This window comes from Durotheca rogersii (genome assembly GCF_024521655.1).
Source record: "Durotheca rogersii strain YMJ 92031201 chromosome Unknown GGS23scaffold_1, whole genome shotgun sequence".
NCBI lineage: Eukaryota > Fungi > Ascomycota > Sordariomycetes > Xylariales > Xylariaceae > Durotheca > Durotheca rogersii.
The window spans coordinates 2,869,349-2,888,744 of record NW_026251232.1 but is presented as its reverse complement, the minus strand read 5'-3'; the positions used below and the strand labels follow the sequence as shown (position 1 = coordinate 2,888,744).

At 59.8% G+C, this 19,396-nt stretch overlaps 10 protein-coding genes across 10 annotated transcripts; 6 read left to right on the top strand and 4 right to left on the bottom strand.

Annotated features, from left to right (window-relative positions):
* Positions 1–742: 742 nt before the first annotated feature.
* On the top strand, positions 743–3,963 carry GGS23DRAFT_546353 (uncharacterized protein). Its single transcript, XM_051515025.1, has one exon. It carries the CDS (start codon positions 1,277–1,279, stop codon positions 3,233–3,235), a length of 1,959 nt encoding a protein of 652 aa, XP_051377317.1. The 5' UTR covers positions 743–1,276; the 3' UTR covers positions 3,236–3,963.
* Positions 3,964–4,473: 510 nt separating this feature from the next.
* On the top strand, positions 4,474–5,810 carry GGS23DRAFT_609287 (Arv1-like protein; the record flags this gene model as incomplete). The annotated part of the gene is made up of 4 exons (XM_051520261.1): positions 4,474–4,662; positions 4,760–4,813; positions 4,985–5,150; positions 5,267–5,810. The coding sequence occupies 4 exons, from the start codon at positions 4,474–4,476 to the stop codon at positions 5,752–5,754; spliced, it is 897 nt and encodes a 298-aa protein (XP_051377316.1). The 3' UTR covers positions 5,755–5,810.
* Positions 5,811–6,516: 706 nt separating this feature from the next.
* GGS23DRAFT_592368 (ATPase, V0 complex, subunit E1/e2) lies at positions 6,517–6,942 on the bottom strand (the record flags this gene model as incomplete). The annotated part of the gene is made up of 3 exons (XM_051517869.1): positions 6,517–6,649; positions 6,749–6,832; positions 6,932–6,942. 3 exons carry the CDS (start codon positions 6,940–6,942, stop codon positions 6,517–6,519), a joined length of 228 nt encoding a protein of 75 aa, XP_051377315.1.
* Positions 6,943–7,283: 341 nt separating this feature from the next.
* GGS23DRAFT_38954 (6-phosphogluconate dehydrogenase 2) lies at positions 7,284–8,932 on the bottom strand. The gene is made up of 4 exons (XM_051513503.1): positions 8,921–8,932; positions 8,536–8,660; positions 8,098–8,468; positions 7,284–7,979 (listed from the first exon to the last, which is right to left on the bottom strand). Exons 2-4 carry the CDS (start codon positions 8,578–8,580, stop codon positions 7,469–7,471), a joined length of 927 nt encoding a protein of 308 aa, XP_051377314.1. The 5' UTR covers positions 8,581–8,660; positions 8,921–8,932; the 3' UTR covers positions 7,284–7,468.
* A 403-nt stretch (positions 8,933–9,335) lies between these two features.
* Positions 9,336–10,682, top strand: GGS23DRAFT_592366 (pyruvate formate lyase activating enzyme; the record flags this gene model as incomplete). Its single annotated transcript, XM_051517868.1, has 3 exons — positions 9,336–9,660; positions 9,744–10,567; positions 10,638–10,682. The coding sequence occupies 3 exons, from the start codon at positions 9,336–9,338 to the stop codon at positions 10,680–10,682; spliced, it is 1,194 nt and encodes a 397-aa protein (XP_051377313.1).
* Positions 10,683–11,318: 636 nt separating this feature from the next.
* GGS23DRAFT_592365 (uncharacterized protein) lies at positions 11,319–12,275 on the top strand (the record flags this gene model as incomplete). The annotated part of the gene is made up of 1 exon (XM_051517867.1): positions 11,319–12,275. The coding sequence occupies one exon, from the start codon at positions 11,319–11,321 to the stop codon at positions 12,273–12,275; it is 957 nt and encodes a 318-aa protein (XP_051377312.1).
* Positions 12,276–12,616: 341 nt separating this feature from the next.
* On the bottom strand, positions 12,617–13,959 carry GGS23DRAFT_38975 (DUF1681-domain-containing protein). Its single transcript, XM_051513504.1, has one exon. The coding sequence runs from the start codon at positions 13,816–13,818 to the stop codon at positions 12,958–12,960; it is 861 nt and encodes a 286-aa protein (XP_051377311.1). The 5' UTR covers positions 13,819–13,959; the 3' UTR covers positions 12,617–12,957.
* Positions 13,960–14,619: 660 nt separating this feature from the next.
* Positions 14,620–16,436, top strand: GGS23DRAFT_546335 (mitochondrial ribosomal protein MRP51). Its single transcript, XM_051515024.1, has one exon. It carries the CDS (start codon positions 14,804–14,806, stop codon positions 16,238–16,240), a length of 1,437 nt encoding a protein of 478 aa, XP_051377310.1. The 5' UTR covers positions 14,620–14,803; the 3' UTR covers positions 16,241–16,436.
* Positions 16,437–16,679: 243 nt separating this feature from the next.
* On the top strand, positions 16,680–17,711 carry GGS23DRAFT_38879 (40S ribosomal protein s17). The gene is made up of 3 exons (XM_051513501.1): positions 16,680–17,236; positions 17,322–17,454; positions 17,514–17,711. The coding sequence occupies exons 1-2, from the start codon at positions 16,769–16,771 to the stop codon at positions 17,409–17,411; spliced, it is 558 nt and encodes a 185-aa protein (XP_051377309.1). The 5' UTR covers positions 16,680–16,768; the 3' UTR covers positions 17,412–17,454; positions 17,514–17,711.
* Positions 17,672–19,274, bottom strand: GGS23DRAFT_38897 (uncharacterized protein). Its single transcript, XM_051513502.1, has 2 exons — positions 19,192–19,274; positions 17,672–19,088 (listed from the first exon to the last, which is right to left on the bottom strand). Exon 2 carries the CDS (start codon positions 18,972–18,974, stop codon positions 17,952–17,954), a length of 1,023 nt encoding a protein of 340 aa, XP_051377308.1. The 5' UTR covers positions 18,975–19,088; positions 19,192–19,274; the 3' UTR covers positions 17,672–17,951.
* Between the last annotated feature and the right edge of the window lie 122 nt (positions 19,275–19,396).

Genomic DNA, 19,396 nt, shown 5'->3' with positions numbered 1-19,396 from the left:
GTAAGATGCACGCGCCTACTGACAACGCCTTATATAGGCCTATGTTTAGGACGGGATCATGCCTCATTAGGTAGGTGCCTAGGTAGGTAGGAGGTAGGTAAGCCGTGGTGTTGGGAGGCGGGATGTTGCCCTAAGTATAGATATATCTCCAGAGGAGTTCCGCGCGGCAATACGCACCTAGCTGCCTACTACGACTGTATATTTAGGTACGCAGGTACCTACCTAGACAACCTGGGATACAGGAATGTGAGAATATGATACGTTACCGGTATCTAACTGCCCGGCTAGGCCGTAGAGGAGGCATGTACCTAAGGTACCTAAGGGAGGATGGACCTGCTACGGGTGCACAGTAGGCACAATACTTAAGGCTATGTAAGGTACCTCCTAACATACCTATCCAGGTACCTCCTCTTCCCGATTACCCGTAGGTCGGGTCTTCGGCGCCCGCCAACACCGTTCCGCCGGTTGGAATGAGCTACGTAGGTAGGCAGGTACCTACCTCCATATAGGTGCCCTTTGTTCGGTGCCCAGAGGAGGTACCTAAGGTAGGTTAGGAGGTACCTAGGTAGGTCTGCGGGGTTAAAAGGAGGTCCCTCCCAAGGAATATTAGTACCAACAAGTACACGTATCCATGTACAGTACATGACGTGCATACCCTGGTCGCGATGTGAGATACATACCAGCCTATGGTACTACCTATCGACCTGGGGGGGGGGGGTGGAAATCCAATGGGCGGTACGTGTACATTTCCACCAACTCCTAATGTAATTTGGACTCGTTTAATTCACCAACGGTGCGAGAGAAGACAACGGAGCAGACGGCTGATACAAAACAACATCCATCTCATCTCTCTCTCCTCCTTACTGCCTACCTCACGTAGAGCAGTGGAGCAGGACGGCGCAGAATCTCCTAGGTACATGCCTCGCTACCTGACTTGAACCTCATCTTCACCTTCTCTCCGCTTCGCTGTCTCGCCGAGCTTGACCTTTCCGATCACGCCAGGCACCTCAATCCATCTCCCCACCGCACGACCACAACCCGCTCGCACGTCCTCGCCAGCTTCTCGGACACAGCCTTTCTGTCCTCCGTCATCCCCTTCGCCAATGCCGCCGCCGGACTGGCCCTGACCGACCCGTGGCTGTACATCCGGCAACGTGACGAGACGAGACGAGAACGCTGCCGGTCTTCCCTTCGAGCCGCCCCCTGCCCACGAAATCAATGTTATCACAGGAACAACGCTAGTCATAGCCTTATTAGGCTCGTGTCTTCTTTGACCATGGCCGATATAGGTAGGCGGTCCGGCCCTTCCTCCAGCACGGCTCTAGTGCCGGTCGGTGTCGATGATGCTACCTCGATGCGGTCGCGGAGCAGAAAGGCCCCCGTTCGTCGGGACCCAGCCAAAGCGTCGAGCTTGACACCCAGCCAGAGCCCCGCACCCAGTCGAGGCGCGAGCCCCATGCCTTCTGCCCGCCTCGGCAACAGCCGGTTTACCGAGAGCGGCCGGTCCAGCCCATCTAACGCCTTCTCGCGTGGCTTGCTCGAGGGCCCGTGGGCTCCGAGCTGGGCCACCGTCCAGGACTTCGCGTCGTCATTGCTAGAAGGTGGATACAGCAGCGAAATCTCGCGTCCGAACAGCCGTGGGGGTGGTAAGCCACCCCAGAAATCAATATGGAAGGGACTGGGCGGCATCGGCACGATCAGTAAGAGTGCCGGCAAGCCGCCTGAGAGCTGGGGGCCAGCGCCGCCAGCAGGATCGCGGCCCGCGGCCGAAGACATCGCGGCCGGGTCCCTCGCCGAGCGAGAAGCGCAGCTAAAAGCTAGGAAGAGGGCTAGCGTGCTGGAGAGCTACGAAGGCGTGAACGGCGGCCTGGACGTAGCCGGTCGATACAAGAGGAGGAACTCGGACGAGACCCCGCGTAGTGTAAGCGAGCCTGCTGACGAGGAGCAGCTGGCGTACCTGCACCGCGTGCAGCCCACGGACACGTACGCGGGCGTCGTCCTCCGCTATCGATGTCGGGAGCACGCGCTTAGGAAGACCAATGGCCTCTGGTCCCGAGATGACATTCAAGTACGCAAAGAACTAATGATACCCGTCGACGCGTGCGAGATCAAGGGCCGGCCTTGCGCCCCCCCGTCTTTTCCTACCCAGAAGGTTGACCACCTAGCTACCACGCCGCAACCTCGGTCGGCCGACTTCGCCAACCCCGCCGCATCTGCCCCGCAGCAGACACACCAACCATTTCACGACGATTACTTTGGACCCGTCGGTGGGAAGGCGGCCGAGCAGCAGAAACAAGACGATGATGATCCACCCTGGACCCACGTCCGATGGGTCAAATTGGATTCGGTCCAGGAGCCGGTGGAGATTGTGAGAGTTTCAAGGAAATCTATGGGCTATTTCCCCCCCAGACGAAAGAAGAGCATCCACACTACCTCTGGCTTCTCGACTCCACGCCACTCCCTTGACCTGTCCAAAGTCATCACGAACTCGTCCGAGGCCGTCGATAGCCCGGGCCAGCGCTCGTCGAGACGACAGAGCTCCATCAGCACCCGACCGGTCATCACGAGCCCAGGAGCGTCGTCGTCTGCTAGAAGCAGGGTAAACAGCCTGGGACAAGGGGAGAACGTCCCGTTATGGATGCGTAGGCCGGGAGGGGTGGGGTCGATGGGGAAGAGCGTGAAGGCGCCGGGCCCGGCCAAGGACTACTTAAACACGTGGGTCAACAAGCGACTGCCGGGCCTCAACATCGACTCGATGCCATCCATGTCGGTAATGGGGTCGGAGACGGCGCACTTCGGGTTCGGCAGCACAACGGACGATGCGGCGGGGATCGTCGAGAGCTCCTTCGAGGAGGGCCGGGACGCGGCCTCACCGACGCGGAACGGGACGGGACTCGAGCAGGCCGCGGCATCGATCGAATCGTGGCTGCGCGGCGCGTGGGCGAAGCGGCCCAGCACGCCGAGGCTGGGCGCCCACCGGAAGCCATCCGAGGACCTGGACCTCATCGAGCTCATGGATGCCCGCAGCGACGACGTACGGTCGCCGCCGACGCAGCCCCGGGGCGGAGCCGGTGAAGGAGGTGGGAGGCCGGAGGCTGGTGTCTCGGGCCGGAGCTTTTACGGGTACGGCCTGACTACCGGGAGGAACGGTCAAGAGGGCTCGGCGAGGGGACGCTCGGCACCTCCGGCGACGACGGCGGCAGCCTCGGGAGCGAAAGGGGGGAAGGCGGATTGAGACATGGAGGCCAAGAGAAAGATACGTCGCGAGTATCGGCCGGCGCCGCTGGAGTACCACGCGTGTGCTCTCGAACTATGCGTCCGGCTGGCTGATTCGGTACGGAGGGTTTAGAATGGGAGCTGAACGGGAAAGTCTGCGTGGCACGCGACTGTGTGCGTGCGCACGTGCGGGGAGCAAGTAAGCCTGCATTTTCGAAGGCGTTTAGGGGAATCCACGGCGCCCTATCGTCGTCAGTTTACCTCTTTGGTTTCTCTTTCGTTTTTTTAGCATGTATATACCGTCATATACACATACACCTTTAGACGACCGCATCAGGGGTAGGTCGGAGGGGAGCCGGGAGGCTCACAGTCACTTCGGCCCAAACCCAGAGGCAGACAGTTGGGAGAGCGGGGGTTGAAAGCGGCCGGGCCATCATCTCTTTGGTGAATTAGACCACGCTATGGAATAATAGAGCTGCAAAACGAGGTATCCGACCTCCCTATCGTTATATAGACCAAACCAACCCCCAGACGGAGGCATCTTCTCACACGCGAGCACGGTCCCTCCCTGCGTAGACCGTCCGTTCTAGACTATGCCGACTCCTCAGTTGGATAGATAGGCGTTTTATTCATGTTGGGTTACTGTTGCTGTTTCGTGCTCTCTGTATGTGGTGTTTCCTAGGGGCGGTTGGTAACAAGAAGACGGTAGCGGGAGAATTATACAAGTAGTACTTGCATATAAGAACCTATTAGGGGTAAAGGAGGTCGCTTGTGGTACTTAGGTACATTAGGTGCGATAAGATACCGCTCTACCCCGTGTATGCATAAACATAGAATAGAGGATGGATGACGCGCCGGATAGGTATGGCATAATCCTACCCAAGCCTTCGGTCCCATCCCACCCTACACAGCGTTCACGACCTCGCATGTCTTCGCATCCGCCGCATCGCATCCGCCTGCTCATATTATAGCCAATCTGCCCACCCCGCCGAGACCGACCACCGAGCGCGCGCGCAACGAGGGCAACCGTGGACAGATGGACAGCTAGCCAGTAGCAAACCCAACGACGGGGCAATTCTAGCCATGCTCTCCGTCGACGACGAGCCGCCCTAGCGACAACGACAATAACGGCGGCGAAAAACCACCGACCGACTGATCGACTGATCGTAGACCCCCCTACACTCGCAACCCCCTGCTTTACCCGATCGCCCGCTCGAACAAACAGATAGACAGACCGCGCCGCGGGCACCGTCGAAGATGCCGATCTGCATCGAGTGCCGGCACCCGGTCAAGACGCTGTGGACCAAGTACTCGGGCGCGGGCGACCCGTCGAGCGGCCACAACATCCGCCTGACCGTGTGCAAGAACTGCGGCCGCTTCTGCGACAAGTACGTCGAGCACGACTTCGTCGTGCTGTTCATCGACCTCGTTCTGATCAAGCCGCAGGTATTTTCGGCTCCTCTTTTCGTCCGCCTCGGCCTATCTTGAGAGGTGTATATGTAGTCGGCGAGGGGGAGGCTAACGGATATGCGATGCGCGCTAGGTCTACCGCCACCTCCTGCACAATACGCTGATGCGCGAGGGCGACCAGTTTGACGTACGCCCCCGTCCCTTGCTATACCTATGTGACATGTCCCTCGATCCACACACTCTCTCTCCCCCACATATATTTAGAGGGAGGGAGAGAGAGGGCGGGCGCGCGTGTGCGCCTAGGATAGGAGGTTTCCTTACCATCGTGGAAGACTTTGGCTAACTAGGCCTCGGGGAGGGGAACGTACAGCCGTCCATCATCCGCCTCGGCACTCTCCTACTGCTTTTTGACGTGTACTTGACATGGGCCCGCGTCGAGAAGCAGGCCACGCCTGACACGCCCAGCGGCAGCAACCTGGGCAGCCTGGCGCAGCAGCCCATCGTGCTGCAGTACCTATTCTTCCGTGCGTCTACCTCTCCCGCGTCTACCTACCTAACCTACCTACCCCTTTTCCCACAAACCCCTGCTCGCCCACCCACCCGGCTAACCCAACTCGCCTCTCCGGCCGGCCGGCCGCAGTGATCCTCTGCACCCTGTCGACGCTCGCCTTCCACCTCTCGATCCGGTTCCTGACGTCGTCGGCGTACTCGCCGCTGGCGGTGCTGGGCGGGGGGCGGCTGGCGCGGTCGGCGCGGCCGAACTCGGTGTCGACGGCGCTGCTGGTGTCGTCGTCGACGAAGCTGTTCCCGATCCTGATGGTGGTGTGGGACTACGACGTGCCGGCGGCGGCGCGCAGCCTCGGCTGGGCCGTCGTCGCCAACAACGTCGAGGCGCTCGCCATCCTGCTCGACTGCGGCTACCCGGCCGCGCTGCTGCTGGCCGCCGCCGGCGCGACCGCCCGCTGGCTCGTCGCGCGCGCCGTGCTCGCCGTCGTCGGGCTCGACGGCCTGCTCGGCGACGGCGGCGGCGGCGGCGGCGGGGGGACCGCCGGCGCCGACGAGGGCATGGCGCTGTGGAGCCTGCTCGTGTACGCGCGCGAGTGGGCCGCGAGGCTGGCGCTCGTGTGAGGACCGGGATGTTGGGGGAGGGAAGGAAAGAGAATTAGACTAGAAGAGACGAGACGATACTAATGGAGTTAACGCACGACACACGCGTACACTATAGATAGCGAGGGGTAGAGCAAACCCATAATAATAGCCATTCCGGAACACATCGTCGTATGGTTGTCTTCCAATTCTTCTCTTCTAAAGCGCGCGGACGGAAGGAAAAACAAAAGTCTCGATGTCCCGTAGATAGATATATACACGCACACGTACATTATGCCACTCCCCCTCCCGAGTCAATGGAAAATAATAATGCCTAGTAGGCGTCCTGCTACGTCCACGTAGCCGTGTGTGCGCACGCAGAAGCCCAGATCCCTCCCAAACGCCGGGCCGAAACGACGAGGGAGAGCCCGAGGCGATGGTCTAATTTGCACAGCTCGGCCTCTCCCGTCCTTTTTTTTTTGTACGTCTGCAGCATGGCTGCCTCTGTCTTGCTCGTGCTCGTTGCCATTATTGGTGCGTTTCCGTGCCTCCTCCTTCCTCGCTCCGGCGGCCGTCGGCGCGGCCGATCTCCCGCCGGTAGGTTTGCCGGCTAGGTCCAGCGGTCGGCTGGCGCCGCGGCTCCTGTATCCCTCTGCACCCCCCCTCCTCCCCGTGCCGTCTCCAAACCGGGTCCGCGGTGGGGGGCGTCTGCTCGGGCCGTAGTCGTCGACGGCGGAGGCGCTCAAGAAGAAGAAGAAGTAGCCGGGGCCGGGGCTGGGGGCCGGGGAGGGCGAAGCGAGACGCTCACTCGTGCTCGAAGCCGGCGCGCACGGTGCTGCGCCGCGGCTCGATCAGCGGGTGCAGCTGCGCCAGGAACGTGATGAACCACATCAGGTAGCAGCTGACGAAGGCGAGGATGAGCGAGGAGCGCCAGGTACTAGACGCGCCCAGAAGAAAAGGGGGCGAAAACGCGTGAGCAACGGTCGCGGGACAGGGCGTGGAGGGGAGGAGGGGTGGGCGCGCGCGGCAAACTCACGTCTGGTTCTCCCCCTTCGGCGCCAGGAACCACGCGCCGACGCACATGGCGGCCACGACCACCAGGCCGACGAAGATGCTGTACCTGCGGCGGCGTCAGCGCGTCGCCTCGCTGGGGGTCCGGGGTTCTCGCGGGACGAGGAGGAGGGAGAGGGAGAAGGGAGGAAGGAAGGGAGCTACGTACCCCTGTGCCATGTCGTGAGTAGGGCGAGGTTGGTGTTGTGGTCGTTTCGGTGTTGGATTTCGGAGGGTGCTGGCGGTGGGCGGATTCGGAGGTTTGGATAGCTTGTGGTGAAGTAGTGATGGACGACGAGCCCAGATCGATTGCAGCGCGCCTGGATGACAACGGAGCTTATTACCTAGTACGTTACCTACTTACCAGGTCTGTTACTGTTACCCGCCACGGTCACACTGCACTTGACATGGGTTTGATTGGAGCGTCGGGGTTCGGAGCGCTTAGTCAACCACGCCTCCTAACACAAGTACTTGGGATGCACAGCCCATTTGGCGCATATTTACTTCTACATGCATCTTCGTAACAAGCAAGCACGCATTTCACTTTCGCTGAGGTGAGAGACCCCCTGGGATTCAGAGCCTCAAACAACATTGCTACTGGGTTTCATCCACCCTATCCTTAAAAAAACACTAGTGATCTACCTATCTATCTCGTCCTCTTTGCGATAGACCTAGGTACCCCCATATACCTACACGACACGGCTATTCACGCGTCGTTCTCGAACTTCAGCCCGGCCCTCTTCCTCGCGGCGCCGTATATGCCGGCGATGTCGCCCTTGTCGCCGCCGGCGTGGTCGGCGACGTCCCGGAGGTATTCGTCGGCGACAGCGACGAACCGGAGCTCGGCGCCGGCGGCGCGCGCGACGTCGGCCATGTGGGCGGCGTCCTTGCGCGCGTTGTTGGCGGAGAAGAGCGGCTCGGCCATCTTCCAGTAGGTGCCGGCGACCATGCGCTCCGAGTAGAGGCCGTAGATGCCGCCGAAGAGCAGGTCGACGAGCTGCCGGAACGGCGCCGGCCCGACGCCCGTCTTGTCCGCCGCCGCGTGGCCCTCCGCCAGCGACGTCACCATGTTGAGGATCAGGCTGTTGCCCAGCAGCTTCAGCTTCAGCGCCTGCCCGTACGCCGCGTCCTCGAACGCGATCTCCGCCCTCCCCATCACGCCCTGGATGTACGGCCGCAGCTTGTCGATCGCCGACTTGGGCCCCGCGGGAACGAAGCTGCGCCGCCGAGGTTAGCGACCCGGTTTGTTGAGCATTACCTGGACACCTCCTCCCCTCCCCTGTAGAATGGCGCCCTCGTGAATGAAACAGCACCGTTGGCTTGGAGGCAACTTACATGAGCTGGCCCGCCACGGCCGCCGCCGGCGCGCCGAAGACGGGGCTGGCCACAAATTCGGCCCCTTTGTCCGTCGCCGACTTGGCAATCTTCTCAGTCGTGTCCGGGTGGAGCGTGGAGCATTCGACGAACAGCTTGCCGGCGACGTCGCCCTCGAGGATGGTATCGAAGACGTCCTGCGCCGCGGTGTCGTTGGACACCATGACAAAGATGATATCAGCCTTCTTGACGGCCTCCTCGATCGAATCGACGGCTTCGGCCTTCCCCGCTGGCAGCGTAGCCGCTAGCTCCTCCGCGCGCTTTTTCGTGCGGTTGTAGAGGAGGAGGGGCTTCTCCAGGTTGCCCTTCTCCACCAGGTTCTTCACCATCCCCTTGCGAAGCGAAGTTAGCGAGAGAGTGCGCGTCGTGCGTGACCGGAGCCGAGATCTCTAGGCTTACCCTCCCCATGTTGCCCAGCCCGATCCACGACAGCTGAGGCGCCATCTTGGCTGAACTCCTTACAGACTTGGCGGCCGGTATTGCGAGAGCAGTCAAGTCGAAGCACCAGCAAGTTGTGATTCCTGCTAAAACAGTATGTCAGACAACGGCTCACAACCCAGGTTTACTCGGTGTAGATAGATGTGAGGGGCAAGCAAGTAAAATGCAAAACCAGGAGTAGTACGTATGCTGTGATTGTCTTTATCCTACGATGGGAGATATGTCTATATTATATAGACGGGTATAGGTAGGTATAGGTATATGTGCCCCAGTGGGAGAGAGAGAATGTGTGAGGGAGGGAGAGAAAGGAGGAGAGTAGCGAGCAAGTCGGACGAGCTCGTCGTACAAAGATGAAGCGGTTCAGAGGCTAAGGATTAGATCTCCGGATGGGTGGTACTGCCTGATGTTGTTGGCGCCAGAGCGCGGAGGCCAGGTAAAGGAGGGATATCCATGCCCCGCAAAGTAGCCGGCCCAGACCAAGTCTTGTTCTCGGGTAGATTTTCGTCGCTTCTCGGCTTTTGTCACGGTCGAGTGAGAGGCGAGGTAAAAACCGCTTACCAATTATTAATTCTCTGTCTCCGTCAGTCGCCCCAACTATACCCAACCCCACGTACGCTCACACGCCGCCGTCGGACCCAAGACGAATCTTGAACAGCGCAGCTCTCTCTACCCACGGCCATGCGACGCGCGCCCTCCTTTCCAAGACGGGATCAGCATAGCTCAACCCTCCACAGCCATGCGATCATCCCTCCTCCTGCAGGATGTCATTAAGTAGTAGTAGGGCGCGGACAGGCCTTCGAGATAGCAGCCTTCGTCATCGTCTCACCCATCTCATCGCCGGTCGTCCCCGTCATCGGATTCGATCGCTCCATCTCGCGCCTCCCTTCCTGCTAGACGACTACACCCCGCGATACCAGCTCCTGTCCGAGGTCGAGGCGTCCAAGAAGCGGTCGCTCGCTTATGCGCACCTGCGGAACTGCAATCTCTGCCCCCGGCTCTGCGGCGTTAACCGTTATGAGAGGACGGGCATGTGTCTTATCGGGCATAATGTCAAAGTCAACGTGATTGCGCCGCACTTCGGCGAAGGTTGGTGAGCTTCCGTCCAGCGATTTCTCATCCTTGCGATCATGGCGAAAAGCCGCACTGACGTGGGGGGGCACCTATGACAGAGCCTTGCATCCAGGGTCACAACGGCAGCGGCTCGGTCTTCTTCTCGGGCTGCAACCTGAGATGCACGTTTTGCCAGAACCACGACATCTCTCACCAGAGGAACGGGTTTGACCTGGAGCCCGAAGAGCTGGCGCAATGGTATCTCAAGCTGCAGGACGTCGGCCACGTCCACAACATCAACCTCGTCACGCCCGAGCACGTGGTGCCCCAGGTCGCCCTATCCATCCTACACGCGCGCGACCTGGGGTTGAAGGTGCCGATCGTGTACAACACGTCGGCCTTCGACTCGCTGGCATCGCTCGAGCTCATGGACGGCCTCGTCGACATCTACCTGCCCGACTTCAAGGTGTGGAGCGCGGCGACGTCGCGGCGCCTGCTCAAGGCCGACGACTACGCCGCGACGGCGTCCGAGAGCATCCGCGCCATGCACGCCCAGGTCGGCGACCTGTGCTTCACCCCCGACGGCATTGCCAAGCGCGGCCTGCTCGTGCGGCACCTCGTCATGCCCGGCAAGGAGGACGAGGGCGCGCAGATCATGCGGTTCCTCGCCGAGCGCGTCTCGCGCGACGTCTTCGTCAACATCATGGAGCAGTACCGCCCCGACGCCCACGTCGGGAAGCCGAAGCGGCGGAGAGTCGCGAAGGAGAAGGGGAACGAGGGGGGCGAAGGCGAGGGTGAGGATGCCGCCGCGGTCGAACACGACGCCCGCCCGGAAGACAAGGGGAGCGCGGAGAAGGAAGAGGTCAGGTACGCAGACATAAACCGCCCCGTCACCAAGGACGAGATTTATTCCGTGAGGAAAGCCGCCGAGGCCGTAGGGCTCGTGAGTAGTATATTTCTCATCCCCGACCTTGATTTCCGACCGAAGTCGATAATCACTAATCCCATTTCAGTGGCGCTTCTGCGACCCCCCAAGACACGACGGATTTGCTTTATGAGTTGTAAATATTATACAACCCGTCGGGATCTTTTTACAGACTCTAGATTTCTGTTCTATGGACTGTATATAACCCGTACTTCAACAACACTCTGTGCCCACGATAACCCACACAGCCCGGTCTGGTTCGTACAGTCCATAAGCAGCAGATTCTTGCTGTCTCTATATACGGATGACCCTGGCTCTGGATCGACTTCACATTCCCAACACGCGTTCTATACCATACCTACCTTCTAGAATTGCTTCCATTGCTTTGCCACACGAGTCAGTTCCACGTGCATCGAGGTTTCACTCGTCGTGCGCGGGGCCCTACACGTTGGGCCCTTTACTCGCCTTACCATCTGTTGATGAGAAATAAAAGATGCGTCTGCCTGCTTCTAGAATGTGTTACCGACAAGATCTCAGGATCAAAGGTCTGCGGCCTATATTTTAACCTCCACTGCCCTAATAATGTAGCGCCGTCGTGATGATTGAGTATCTCCCCAACCCCCCCCAATACCGAATCAGCCACCTACACCGCTCGAGCTCTGTTTGCAGAAAGGCGAAGGGCCTGCCCGATATCGTGAACACATATGAAGATATATACCCAGCACGTCCTTCATCTCGGCCATCGTCCATATGCATATGCTCACCCGCAATGAGCACTCCTCCCGAGAAGCCTGACTCCGCCACGCCGTCCAACGTCAAGGAGCAGTCAAGCCAGCACGGGCACGGGCGAGGTTGCGAGCAGCAGCAGCAACATGGCCAAAAGGAACCCCCGACACAAAAGCAGCACTCGGCGACGGCGACGGCGCAACAGCTAGTCCTGAGACCACGGCCGTTCGCAGAGCTGCACGCGGAGCGCGTCTTGCTCCTCGGGCAACTGCAAGACCAAGACGAGCGCGCGGTGGCGCTGCTCGGGCAGCTGGTAGAGGCGGAGGAGGCGGTGCGACGGGGGCGGGGGGCAGACGACGAGGAGGAACAGGAAGCGGAGGGGGGAGGGGAGAGAAAGAGGCGCTGGATGCGGGGCCGCGGCCGCGGCGCGGCGCTCAGGAACCGCGCGCGCCTGCGCCGCAGCATCGCCGACGCGGTGCAGGAGGAGCGTGGGATCCTCGCGCGCCTCGGCGAGCTGCACGTCGAGATCCAGTGCCGCGACCGCCGGCGCCGCGTCGGCGAGGAGAGCGCCAGGGAGGCAGCCGCCGCCCCGCGGCAGAAGCAGCACGCAGCCCAGTTCCCGCCAGGCTCTCCGGCGCCCCGGCCTCCGACCCTGGCTCCGCCGTACTACTACCACCCCCCGCCGGCTCCGGCGATGGACCCGCGCGCCCCGGCCTTCGAGCCGCGGCTCCGACCGGTTCCGGAGCTCGGCGCCTGGCCCGCCGCTCCGTGGGCGCCTCCCACCCGTCTTTCTCCCGCTCCCCCGTATCCTCCTGTTCCTCCGTATCCCCCTGTTCCTCCGTATCCCCCTGTTCCTCCGTATCCCCCTGTTCCTCCGTATCCTCCTGCTCCCTCGTATCCTGCTCCCCCGTATCCTGCCCCGCCACCCCACCCCGATCCCGAACACGCCCTCCAGGCCCTGATCGCAGGTTCACGCAGCAGCAGCGCGTTGCTCTGGTAGCCGCCGCGGCCCGTGGGAGGTGCGGCGAGCGCCGGGTGTAGAGGCCCGCTACGCGCTCGCCTTCGCTACGTGACACGGGGTACGGGTCCAGCGAAGGAGGTGGTGGTGGACAGACGGGTTAAAAGGGACGGGATGGGGGAGGAGGCTGGTCAGAATGCTCATACGCAGGAGCTATTGCCCTAAGGATCTATCATATCTCCATAACAATCAAGACTGCTCGCCGCCGGTGATATCCTCATCATCCTAGTTCGTTTCTTGCGAGAGGCCGTGCCGAACTAAATACAGCAATCGAGATATGCGTAGACAAAGAAGTTGCAGGACAGGTAGGAGCCTGTATGGGTGCCTAGGCCTGGTGCGGACACGTAGGTAGGTAAGACACCACCTGCAAAGTGCATGAGGCCTCTTTAGGCCAGCAGGCGAAAAGAAGTACGGAGGGGTAGGGGGAGGGAGGAGAAAGGAAAGAGATAGAGAAAAGCCGGTGTCGTTTCTGTGCACGGACAAGTGAGATGTGCCTCGATGATATTACCCACCCCTATTCCCTCCCTCTCACCCTCTTTTTTGATCACGGTCTGGTAATGAACATAATGCACACGCATAACAGATACCCCTCTCTCTAAGTGCTTCTAGGCGCTGGTCCTTTTTTCTTTCTTTTCTCAAGACAAGGTGGGAACGAATGAGCCTCTCACGCAAACTCCCCAAACTTCCCGTCGTCGAAGCCTAGGTCCTGCGCCGACAGCCGCTTCGACCGGGTGCTCTGCGTGCTCGGGGGCGGGGGGATGCCACCGGCGCCGCGGGACGGCGACGAGAAGGCGGGGCCGGGAGGAGGGGGCAGTGAGAACGAGCCCGCGGAGGAGGAGGAGGAGCTCGGGGCCTGCGGCGTCTCGGGCTTCCGCCGGCCGAAGCGACCGGGGAGGTTGATGGTGATGGTCTCGCCCTCCTTGAGGCTGAGGTCGCGCAGCCTGTCGGGGCCGTCTGTCCTGTCTGACGACGACGAGGAGGCGGCGGCGGCGGCGGACTTCTTGTCGGGCCCGGCGGCGGCGGAGCCCCAGCCCAGCGTTTTCTGGGCCTCCTGGAGGGCGACGCCGAAGTCGAAGGCCTCGCCGCGCTCCTCGAAGCCGACGCCGAGGGTGGCCTTGCGGCCGGCCTCGTCCTGGACGCGCAGGGCGAAGAAGCGCGAGCTGTCGGAGACGGGCTCGACGGCGGCCGCGGCGGTGTAGGGCGCGGCGGCGAAGAGCTGCCCGGTGCGGGCGTCCTCGAGCACGACGTCCGCCTTGACTTTCTCCTCGCCCTCGCCCTCGCCCTCGGGGCCGCCGTCGTCGGCGCCGGACGCGTCTGCCGTCGGGATGGCGGTCTCGATGACGCGCAGCCGCGCGGTGAAGATCTGGCGCTGGTTGTCGTCGGCGGTCCAGCTCGCGGCGACGTGGCCCTTGCCGGGGATCATCGGCGGGATGTTGTAGACGTGGACCGGGCTCGCGACAAAGAGCACCCGCTGGATGGCGTCGGGCGGCAGGGGACGCCCGGTCGCCGGGTCGATGGTCTCCATCTCGGGGGCGGGAAACGGAGGAGGGAAGGGGTGTGGCCTTGGGTGTTCTACCTGCCTGTTATATCCCCCTATACATGAGTAGGTATGAGGTCGAGAGGCACAGGTGGGTATAGATATATATAGATGGGTATGAGTTTATACTTGGGGGTGCGTATAGGTGGAGTATAGAGAGAGACTATGTGCGGGCGGGAGGGGTGGAGGGACGATCGGGTACCTAAGGCAGGTTATATACCTAGATATAGGTAGTCCACGAGAAAGGAATTCGGCCTGCCCGATTCCACCTATACACAGGATGGTGAATGTAGGCAGGGCGGAAATAAATATAGGGACCTAAGCTGGTGTTGAAGGCTGGCGGTCTCCATCCTTCGCGTCTTCGTATAGGTATGTGCGTAGGAGGTACCTATGCATGCATCTATGTAGGCGCTACCTGAGGTATGAACGTAGGAGGCAGGCCAGTAGGGGGTAGTCCTCGCCGAGGCCGAGTCCGCCGCTGCTCGCATCATAATAATACCTATAACGCCTAAACGGAGGTGGATATATGCAATTATACAGGCACGTAGCCAAGTATAGCATACCTGGATACCTATACCACAGTGCATACGTCACTGTGTTATGGACCTGAAGCAGGGCGGGTCGGGGCTATGCGTGCTCCTGAACTGAGGGGTGGGACCGGTTACATAAGCAGCGACACACCAATCTGCCCACCCCACCTCACAAAGCAGCAGGGACCTGATGTACCCTACTCCACCCCGCAGTGCGTTAGGTGCCGAGCAATCGATAAGCAAGGGCCTCTCGGGCCCCGACGATTTGCCGATTGCATGACGCTCCGTGGAAAAATCCACGACGCGCGACGGGAGCTGCCTAGGTACCAACCTACCAACCTTAGACGTCACGTACTAGGAGGTAGGTAGACGGTCGCACACCAGCCCGCAAAGTCTCTGCTCTCAAGACGTTGAGCCCGGTGGCGAGCCCAAAACTCTACGCCATGGCTGGCCGGAGTGTCTCCCCGGGGGCGGCGCTCCTGCGATCGTCCCGAATGTTCTCGATGCCGGCCCCGATCCCTGCGCCTCTGGGCGACTTGTCCTCGGCGACGAAACACTACTCCCCAACGGCAACCATCAGTTTCCCGACCCATCTCACCGTCACCACTCCCCACTCTTCTCGGATCGTGGGCGACTGGGGCTTCAAGCGGCCCTTTCCCCTCAAGACCACGACCAATACTACCCACGCGCTGGTGCGGGTCAAACAGGTCGACGCTGTCGAGCAAGTCACCGACTTCCAATCCGCCTCGGACCACACCGTCACCTTGTGGAAATACCAGGAGATGAACATGCCCGTTTCGGTGCCGGCCGCGTCCAACTACGACGAAATGGCTCAGATTACGGATCAAAAGTCCGTCTTCGAAGAGGACGGAGACGTGACGGCGTTGGACGACAAGCAAAAGGTTGAGTTGGTGAATAAGAGGTGGAAGTTCACGGGCCCGTGGCTTGCTGGCATGCTGGATGGCGAGTTTAACAAGTACATCGAAAAGAAGGTGCGGACTCGGCGTTCGGAATTCCGCGCCTTTCTGAGGGAGACCCTCGCGGCCGAGATGACGGCGAAGCGGATGCAGGAAGCCAAGGAGCACGACCCGGGTACGGAACCGGCCGCAGTGTCAGCCAGCGAGATCAGCGATGACCTGTTGACGGAATATCTGAGGCATCTGAGGCAAGAACGCGTGACCCTGTACAAGCTTGTCAGCCAGTTCCTCGATCTCGCGCCCATTGATCTGAACACCGCGTATCACTATCTTAGTAGTATGAAGGTCGGGAAGCCCTACGATTTCGTTCGCGCCAATCCGTATGGCTCGAAAGGCCCCCCCATCACGCACCCCTCTGCTGGCCTCTCCTATCTGCGTACCCGGAATTTCCAGGAACATCACCCAATTTATGGGCCCCAAAAATATCACACTCCCATCAAAACCAGAGTCTTAAAGCCAGTTAATCACACTATGGCTAGCTTCAAGCCTAGCATCGGTATTGCCGGATTCGTTGGTAGCACGCTTAGTAACGACACGACGTTCAATGCGATAAAGCAGAGGAACCAAAACGAATTCAGCCGGAGCCTTCACGAACTCGAGCTTGTGAAGCATGGCGGGGCGAAGATATATGTGCAACCTACATCAGCTACCATCGATTCCTCCGGCAGGGTTATTATCACTATAGGAGAAACGAATCCTCAGGCCGAGCTCGTACAGAGAGAACTCGTCGGGGAGGCGGACGTGTTCCAGCAGGTCGTCAAGAGCTTGTCCCAGCCTGTACCGCGCCAAAACCCTAGAAACACTTGGTCAGGATATCAGAAAAGCTCTACGGGCCGTCCCCAAGGCGCTATGATCGATAGCGACGCAGCAAGCTATGGTTTTGGCTCAACAATGCCGCGGTGAGAGAACGTCCACCAATACCGAGCTTACGACAAGGAGGAGGACCGGGGTGGCGACGGCTAGCGATAAAAGGCGCTGTGCGATACCTATGTAGGTACGGCATGATATTCAAAGCCCTAGACGTTGCAACATAAAATTTCTGTACATAATAGGTAGAACATATACTCATACATATATATTACGCCTTACAAGTCCTCTATCTCATAAACCACCTTCTATACAATATCCATGTGCTCATCTCGGATTTTGCGTAGGGGTATTCGTTGAGTGTTAGTGACGGCTGACAACCACCTGCCACGAGTGTTCGCCGGTTCGTTAGGTAGGTACCTAGGTACTTACATAGGTACTTCATCACATCCGTTCTGCCCTAGACTGGATTTTACCGAAATCTCACCCCACAGATTTTAGCTACTTCCCAATCTTCCCATTTTTCAACCCTCAACACCAACTAACTTGGACAAATTTCACATCTCCGGCGTCAAACTCGCATCCTCGTTCCCCGACTACCAGCACACAGCCAGCACCGCGAAGATGGGACGAGTACGAACAAAGACCGTCAAGAAGTCCGCCAAGGTCATTATTGAACGCTACTACCCCCGACTCACCTTGGACTTTGAGACAAACAAGCGAGTCTGTGATGAGATAGCCAGTATCGCGTCCAAGCGCCTGCGCAACAAGGTCAGCAACATGCAGCCCTCCCGACGTCCTGCTGGGGCTGTACGGGCGACGGAATTGGGGAGAGAAGAAAGCGTCACGGGAGCGAATTCCGTCATCCTCGTTATACTAACCCGAAACCCACAGATTGCCGGCTACACGACCCATTTAATGAAGCGAATCCAGCGAGGACCCGTCCGCGGTATTTCCTTCAAGCTGCAAGAAGAAGAGCGAGAACGCAAGGACCAATACGTCCCCGAGGTTTCTGCTCTCGACTTCACCCAGACTGAGGCCGGCCAGCTTGACATCGACGTCGAGACAAAAGATTTACTGAAGCACCTTGGCGTACGTTCTCTAGACCCTCCATACACCTTTCCCCCCCTCCCTCATACAATGCCAATTTGCTTACATGGCACTTCTCCCAATATAGTTCGACAGTATCCCCGTCAACGTCGTCCCCGTCACGCAGCAGCAGTCCATCGAGCGGCCCCGACGATATAATGACCGCCCCCAGCGGTAGAGGGTGGGCCGCAGCTTCACAAATTAAGAAAAGGGGGAAAAAGGTGTACTTCATCGCCGACTTGGCAACTGGCATGGTTTAACGGCGTAGCTAGGTGACTAGGTCCGGAAAATGACCAGATCTTTTCCGTGCTCGAGGTGTCCCCGATTCTCTGGCGCTCGCCGGAGATGACGGTTGATTGCCATTTTCCCTCTCCCCTTCCGGTGCGACGCAGGTGACTCGTTACCAGCCCAATCCACTTAAGCAGAGGTAGGTTGTAACCGTCTGTAGCATACAAACGACTATAGCTGGATACTATTCGTGCGAAAATGCTAAGACTACCTACCCGTAATGTCAACGGTTCGAGGTTTCCTGGCCCCTCGATCTTTTTTTATCTTTACGCCGTATTAGGTACGTTTTTTAGCGAGGTATCGTGTAAGTATCATCTGGGGTATCTCGTTTCGCTACGACCTCAACGTCTGAGTGCCCTTTGTCGCATCCCATCATGTGGTCATGACATCATTATAAATGATGGGCCATCAGTGAGAAAACGGGCTTCTTTTATTCTTCGTCCACAGCCTTTACGACGCCAACGCCCGTAGAAGTTGTTTCAGACCCGAGGCCAAACTTAGTCTTGTAGCCATCCAGTAGCAAATGCACGTCGCCGTCGCCGGCAAGAGGCAACGAAGGTTCTTCCACCGCCTTCGTCATCACATTCTCTGCGATCACGACCTCAACGGACCGGGCGGGGGGCTCACCACCCCCAACTCCGACATCGCCGCGCTCGAGGGCGAGGTCCCGCGCGTTGCGGTTGGCCTTGCGCTCGCCGTCGAGCCGGAGGCTCTCGAGCTCGCGGCGGACGCGCTCCTCGGCGGCTTCGGGGTCGGCGCGCCGGCCGTCCGGGTCGTAGTCGTCGAGCAGCTCGATGCGGATGCTGGGGATGCCGGCGCGCTCCCAGGCGGCGGTCTCGGCGAGCTGGACCTTGACGTACATGGCGCGGCGGGCGCAGGGCTGGGAGCACCAGCGCTCGAGCTCGCGGCGGGGGACGATGTTGAAGTCGGGGCGGCCGTAGCGGACGAGCTTGAAGCCGCCCGAGGAGGGGAAGCGTAGGCGGGGCCGCGGGCACAGCGCGTACCCGCACGCGCCCCGCGCGTTGCGCTCCTCGATCAGGTCCTCGTAGTCCCCCGGCTGGAAGAGCCGCACGAGCTCCCGGAAGCGCGCCGCGTCCGAGGCCGACGGCCGCGCGGCCGGGTCCCCGGCGCCGCCGGCCTGGCTCTTGTCGCCGTCGCCCGAAGTAGGAGGGGGAGAAGGAGGAGGCGCGTGGGGGAACCGCGACAGCTCGATGATGGAGTCCTGGACCCGGTCCTCGAGCTCCCACTGCTGCTGGATGATGTTGGCGCGACGGATGGCGACTTCGCGAGGATCGGGCTTTTCGGTCTTCCCGGGATTCGGGTTCGGCTGCGGGTTTAGGATTGACGTGGAGGAGGTGGCGGTAGTAGTGGTTGCCGAGCTTGGAGGAGCTGTGGAGGGTTTCTTGAGAATGCCCCTGGGAGGTTTCCCCGACCCCGAGGATGTAGACGACATGGTGGGCTCGGTATGTGTACCTATATACCGACGCTTCAAGGCTTTATATCTATTAGTTTGCTATGCAGTAGATAGGTCTAGGCTGGTAGATAGGCGAAGTGTCCAAGATGTGACCTTTATAGATGTTAAAGATGTTAATTGCCTGTTCTGATGAAATCATATGTCGCGACGTTTGGTTGTGGTTTTGAGCGGGCACACGGGAGGTATCTACACGTACGTAGGTACTTCAACCCCCCACGGTGTAGGTATTACGTAGCTACACTGTAAATGATGCGCGCTAACTTGATATGGGCCAGCCCACAAAGCATTGCATATGGCGTCGTCATTGGCCCGTGCGTGTGCTGGATACAGTAGGACTGTTTCCCAAAGTGCCCGAGCCGGCGGTACCTACCTATGTATCGAAACGGGCGGATGAGGGAGAT

Bases quoted from the DNA above. Each gene is read 5' to 3' on its own strand.
- GGS23DRAFT_546353 (XM_051515025.1), top strand. From the start codon at position 1,277: ATGGCCGATATAGGTAGGCGGTCCGGCCCTTCCTCCAGCACGGCTCTA.
- GGS23DRAFT_38954 (XM_051513503.1), bottom strand. From the start codon at position 8,580: ATGGCGCCTCAGCTGTCGTGGATCGGGCTGGGCAACATGGGGAGG. The intron at 8,469-8,535 runs GTAAGCCTAGAG...TCGCTTCGCAAG, and splicing joins GGCTGGGCAACATGGGGAGG to GGGATGGTGAAGAACCTGGT. The intron at 7,980-8,097 runs GTAAGTTGCCTC...TCGGCGGCGCAG, and splicing joins GCCGTGGCGGGCCAGCTCAT to CTTCGTTCCCGCGGGGCCCA.
- GGS23DRAFT_38975 (XM_051513504.1), bottom strand. From the start codon at position 13,818: ATGGAGACCATCGACCCGGCGACCGGGCGTCCCCTGCCGCCCGACGCC.
- GGS23DRAFT_546335 (XM_051515024.1), top strand. From the start codon at position 14,804: ATGGCTGGCCGGAGTGTCTCCCCGGGGGCGGCGCTCCTGCGATCGTCC.
- GGS23DRAFT_38879 (XM_051513501.1), top strand. From the start codon at position 16,769: ATGGGACGAGTACGAACAAAGACCGTCAAGAAGTCCGCCAAGGTCATT. The intron at 17,237-17,321 runs GTACGTTCTCTA...CTCCCAATATAG, and splicing joins ATTTACTGAAGCACCTTGGC to TTCGACAGTATCCCCGTCAA.
- GGS23DRAFT_38897 (XM_051513502.1), bottom strand. From the start codon at position 18,974: ATGTCGTCTACATCCTCGGGGTCGGGGAAACCTCCCAGGGGCATTCTC.